This window comes from Apaloderma vittatum, unplaced genomic scaffold (assembly GCF_000703405.1).
Source record: "Apaloderma vittatum isolate BGI_N311 unplaced genomic scaffold, ASM70340v1 scaffold22495, whole genome shotgun sequence".
NCBI classification, from domain to species: domain Eukaryota; kingdom Metazoa; phylum Chordata; class Aves; order Trogoniformes; family Trogonidae; genus Apaloderma; species Apaloderma vittatum.
This window is the reverse complement of record NW_009715714.1, coordinates 23114-28927: the sequence shown is the minus strand read 5'-3', so window position 1 is coordinate 28927 and position 5814 is coordinate 23114. Positions and strand designations below refer to the sequence as shown.

The window sequence follows — 5814 nt, the reverse complement described above, 5'->3', positions numbered from 1 at the left end:
GTGCAGCTGGGCTCCGCAAAGGCGCCGGCAGGGCCACGTGAGCTGCAGGCGCGAACGTGTCGGCCTCGGTCGGACAAAGGCTTTGATATTTTTTCGGCTCCTCATGCAAAAGACCGCGGGCACATGCTCTTAAATGCGTTTCCCCAATTTGGGCTGGAGCTTCAAAAACCGCCAGGCTTACATCAACCATGACAAAATTTAATTCCACCCCCTCCCCTTTCTGAATTTCGGATGATAAAGGATCAACAGTTATGTCTGGAGTAGGGAGGGAGATATTACACACATCTTGCTTACAAAACAGCTCTGGTTTTCATGAGACAAGTTTATTTTCCTCCCCCAGCCCCTGACGAGCACATGACAACCGTACAGAATAAAAGCTCAACTCCTTCGTTCTGCTCACATTCACTCAACATTTGCTCTAATCAATTATCTTATTTCATGCAATAAGAAAAGAATGAGATTCCTGTTATGCAGCCATAATCAGTTACAGTACGAAGCTGTGTCTGTGGAACATTTCTGATTTCGAAAACTACTCATGTGCTCAGCCCTCACGTTTCTCTCACAAAACGCTGGGCTTTTGCGCAGCTTGACTCTTCCCTTTCCCCCCCGCCCCACTCTTGAAAAATATTGAGGGCACGGTCTGGTCCGAGATGCCACGTTCTTACCCCGCAGAAACCAGCTGAATCGCACCGTAAGGAAACACACTGACCCTGGGAGCCAGGCTCTGGGGTTTTTTTTTGGTTTATTGGGGCACAACAGCGTTAGCGGGTGTCCCCTCGCCCCCGCAGAGGAAGGCAGAAGAGCAGAGGGTGCTGCACGTGCCCGGAGGAGGAGGAAAGTCCCACCTTCACACGAAGGGCTCGATGTTGATCTCTAGGGCAGAGCACGGCATGGTGAGCTCAAACTTGGTGATGACATCGGGGTGTAGGACTCCGAGTTTCCCGAGGCTTTGACCTCTGGCAAAGATCTCGGCGCAGCGGCCGGGAAAGAAAGCGGAGCCTGGAAAGAAAGGGAGAGAAAAGTCGATACGGCTGCGGGCCCGAGACGTCAGTAGGCATTTAAGGTGGAGAACAAAGCGCTCGTGTTCTACCCCGAGATGCTCAGGAGGGGCTCTCACTTTCCTGCAGCAAGAGCTGTCATGATTGATAAGAGAATGGAGACACTTTGAGTTAAAAATCAAAGGGGAAGCCCAAAGCGCGGGCGTTTTCCACACTCCACCTGTTTTGACTGAGTTACCCCGCGACAGACACTGGCACGGCTACCAAAATGAAGAATTTTTGCAGGCTCCAGGCTAATAAACACCTGAACGTTTCCCACTTTACCCTGTTTAAGGAAATGAAGGCTGCTGTCATCTAAGGGGTAAGCGGGCGCGTAATTAAAAACAACCTGCATTCCTCATCTGGAGGAGAGCTTGTAAGCAGCTTCACATCCCCTGTAGAACTGCAGAATGATGAAAAAGTCAAAGGGAGCCAAAGATCATCTTCCTCTTCCCTCAAACCAACCAAATGTTATTCAGGAGTGGAAAAGGAAAAGAAGGAAAAGGAAAAGAAAAGGAAAAGGAAAAGGAAAAGGAAAAGGAAAAGGAAAAGGAAAAGGAGAAGAAGAAAGGAAGAGAAAAGAAGAAAGATAAAGACAAAAAGAAAAAGGAAAATAAGAAAAAAAAAGCAAAAGAAGAAAAAAAGTTGAACTGGTCGAGAAGAACCTGGAGGAGCTGTGAAGACTTTTTCAAGGCACCCAGCGCTTCAGCGTCCTCCAAGAGGGTCGCAGGAATTCCTGAACGACGACTTACTCGCCGGTTGCTCCGAATTCTACTGAAGGTTTGGGATCAGCTCAGGAAATTCTACCACATTTACAAGGAAGTCTTATAAGAAATAAAAAAGCCATCAAGGGCCAAATGAAGCCCAAGCCTCAGTAACATTCTCAGGAGGCTGATCGCTAGCGGTCAAGCCCGGAGACAGGTTCTCTGTCGGCTGCCCGAGGGAAATAGTTCATTTCAGAAGTGTCTCCCAAGAGGTCTGCAGCCAGAACTTGCAGCTCCAAGAAAAAGAACAGCAATTAGGTCTTTGTCTTGTCCAACATGCCGCGAGCGCCAATTACCATCACCGGGTGCCTTGTGAAACCTGACGGCGGCGGTCAACGAGGACGGCACCGTTACCTAAAGGCTGCTTAGAAGAAACATTCAGAACTGGGGAGTTTCACGTCTCAGACCGACCGCAAGAGAGACACAAACGAGAACTGCTCCAGCCCCGGGACGCTGCCGGCGCGTGACTTTGGCCAAACAGACACTTGCCGCGCTGGTCCAAGCCCAGCGTTCAAGTAAGACTCGGCGGAAACGAATTTAGAAAAGCAACAAACGCCCCGCGTGTGGATCGAGCCGAGAAAACATAACGTCAGAATAAAGTGCCCTTGTTGTGGGTGGCGAAACTCGACCGTAAGCTCCATTTGGCACGAGAGCAAGAACCGAGCAGCAGTTAAATCACGTTGGCACGGGACCCCCCCTATAAAATTATAGGGGGAAAAAAGAGCTTTGACACTGCAGCTGGTTAAAAAAGCTGCGTGTGTCTGCCTTGTCTCGTCTTCTGAGCTGCCTTGGGAAAACCGCTTTGGCTTTTTGGCACCCGGTTATATCATGAGACTTCCCCGGTTTTCCGCTCGCTGCAGACAGCTGGCTGGGGCGGCAGATAAACCCGCGGTCAGTCAGTCAGCTCGGCACTGCCCAGGATTTGGCGTTAGCAGGCGGCAGCGAGGCTCTGCTCCGCCGGCAGCACCTCCGCCCTCGCAGGGCACTAAATTCCTGACGAATTTTGAAACCTGACGGCAGTTCGGGACGTTGTATCGGCAGCTGTGAAACGGTGACACGATCTGTGGTGCAAAGCGAAGCATCGGCCGATGCCGGACCAAGATATTTCACTCCGCGCGTGGTCGCGGTGAAGAGGCAAACGTGTCATTATTATCAGGTGGGAACGTCACGTGCAGAAGGCAGGACCTTCAAAAACCCCCTCTCCATTTCTAGAGAAGCTGACCCGGCAAACGAAGGTTGTGCCCGACGCTTGCTGGGGGTAATTCTGCGACTCGTTAAGAGCAGCCGAAACCGGCAAATTAAAAATGAGAAATCCTGTGAAAAGCTTTAGGGTTCCCATCTGTCCAGCTGACCCGAGAAGAATTAGGTTTACGGAGAGTTTATGAAGTCTGCTTTAATAATGAAACTGTTGTCAAAGTGTGCTCCTGCCTGCCAGAAGGGCCTCCAGACCGCGCCGGGGGCACCTCAGGCCTTCCTCATCTTCATGACTCTTCCTCTGACCGTGCATGTGGGGTGGGAGGGAGGTTGCCCGAGACCTGGTCCAGGTGTCTCTGCACATGACGTGTGTCACGGAGCAAATGCAGATTTCTGAGCGAAAAAATTCAGGCGAAGCATGTAAAGGAAGAAAAATACTCAGAAAAAACCATGAAAAATCAGGAGGGGGAATGACAAATGAGCATTTTGCAGCCGGGGGGAGCGCTTTGACTGAAGGACCAACCACGGCTACAAAAGGAGACCTGAGGAGGAGGAAGCAGCTGTGCTGAGGAGCAGCCGGGGGCAGGAGGAGCTGGGCAGCCCCCAGAGCAGCAGAGGAACCAGAGGATCCCTCAAGCTACCCAGAGAGCACAGGTGAGGGTTTATTTTTGTCCTGATTCGCGTGTTTCTGGTGTCACGAAGTGCACAGCAACGGTGGGTTAGGTTTCCAGCAAAGCTTGTGTCAATTCTCAAAGTGTAAAACTTGAGTGCGAGAGTTAAGGCTAGTTGTACCACCAAGAACCACAGATCGTTAAAAAAAATCGCCGCTTGCTCTCTTGGACCCGTTGCTCTCGGTGCAGTCGCACAAATAGCTCTTCAGCACCTTGGTCGGCGGTTGGGCTCCCCCTGCTGATGGGGACCTACGCGACGTGGGGGGAAGCCAGAAGGCCGAGTGCTGGAAATCCACCTCGAGTGCTGGAAATCCACCTCGTAGTAACTGTCGATGGCCTAATGGGTGGTTACGAGAAGGGCTGGGGTGAAATCCAACCCGCGCTCCTAACGAAGCCGGCCGCGTCTTGCGCTGACATACGACCCGCTGGCAGGAGACAAAAGCCGCGTCTCGTGGCCGCAAGTTAGAATTCAATTTCCAGTGTTCAGCGACGTAGAAATAATACCTTTAATTAAAGCTTCTTAGCACGCCCTCAGAAATCTGTCAGTGCCTCTCTGCGTTCAGGCGACCGGGGCAGCTTTGATTGCTCTGGGGTAATTCTTTGGCCAATAATCCAACCGAGCGTGTCATCCTGAGCGCGTTTTCTGGCTAATTGACCCTCAAAGAGCCCCGAGTTCCCTCTGCTCTTTGTTGTCAAACACCTTGCGCGGCTTCTCTTGCCTACCTGAGCTCTCCTGCCCTTCCAGCAGGACTAGATGAAAGCAGCACTCTAGGCCTGCAGCCGCCCGGTTGTTGCTGTAACTGGAAGGCCCGTCGGAAGCTGCGGCTTAGGGAGGTAATCGAGGAGAGCTCACCTGCCTCCCAAGGCTTTTCATCTTAATCCTCCAGCCCCTGAGTCACTCCAGCTGCCCTTTCCTTACCTCGTCCTGACCCACCTGGTGGAGCATTTCACCTGCACCAGGTTGGATGGAATTTAGGTTTGGTGGGGTTTTTTTTTTCTTTGTAGGATCAGGTTCTTCGCATTTCCGACCAATTCCTTCTGCTGGCAGGTACCTCAAAGGCAAAGCCAGAGGACGCTGCCGGGCCAGTCAGTATTTTAAAAGGCGACTCTCTTTTCTTGCCCATTTTTCAAGGGCTGTCAGGCTCCCAGACCTTTATGCAAAGCAACAGCAACCTCAAAATCACGTTGTCATGGGGCATCACCTCAAGTCTTGCACGATTTTTGGAACACCCTGACAGACCCGTCTCATTCAAGTTGCCTGTTGTCAGCTCTTCTTTCCCCACGTACTCTCAGGCTCAGAAAAACCATCTTTGGGGATATTTATTAACTTTAGTTCCCTGGGTTGTGACTCCTGACTTAAAGCTGAGCCAGGACAACTTCCCAGATCCCACCCAACCGTAATGACAGGCTGGGAGATTCAAATTGCTGCAATCAGGTTAATTGATGTAGATTTATTCCCCTCCTTTAAATAAAATAGTTAACACCTGAAAAGAAATAGCTGTGTAACGTGAATTAACTCTGCCTAAAGGATGTTTTCCATTCACATTTCTCCCTGTGGTTTTTTTTTTTTCTTGAAGCCTCCACATCCAGGGCACAGCAGGGCAGGGCAAAGGGACAATCAATTATTTACCCGCGCTGGTACACTGGGTATCCAAAAATAGAGTCGAATATTGGAGTCCTTGTGCAGACAGTGAGGCTGGGAAAGAATCACCCACAAGTTTGCCGCGGAAGGTCAATTAATCATCTCCTCGTGTTACAACCAGGTCGGTGGCTGCGTTTTTACTGACCTGCATCTCGGGAGGGTGTGAGAACTTTTCTGTTTCTTAAGAGCCCTCACACGTAACTCTACAACTGAATTATGCTCTATCTGCCCATATTTAAGACCATTTAGGGATTAATGATACTGTTGTACAAGTTAAAACTTAGAATGTGGGTCTGGAGCTCCTCTTTATTTGCCCGTGTTTCTCTCGGGGACTCAGCAGTGTTGCACACGGAAGGTTATTTGGGTAAACCCACCGTGCTCCTGCCATCCCTAGCGGAAGGTGACGTTTGGGTGGGTGCTGAGGTTCAGGAAAGGAGATGTTTTGGGTCACTGAGCTGGGTAACAGGGTTTCACGTGGTGCTGGAGTACCCCGGCGGCTGCTTAAA

At 50.7% G+C, this 5814-nt stretch overlaps 1 protein-coding gene across 1 annotated transcript in view; it reads right to left on the bottom strand.

Moving 5' to 3' along the window:
* Positions 1 to 785: 785 nt before the first annotated feature.
* FARSB (phenylalanyl-tRNA synthetase, beta subunit) overlaps positions 786 to 5814 on the bottom strand; it is a gene marked incomplete at its 5' end in the record, with an annotated part of 27221 nt that continues 22192 nt past the window's right edge. The window contains one exon of the mRNA XM_009869274.1: positions 786 to 999. Within this exon, the coding sequence (XP_009867576.1) occupies positions 848 to 999 (152 nt within the window). The remainder of the gene's footprint in view (positions 1000 to 5814) is intronic.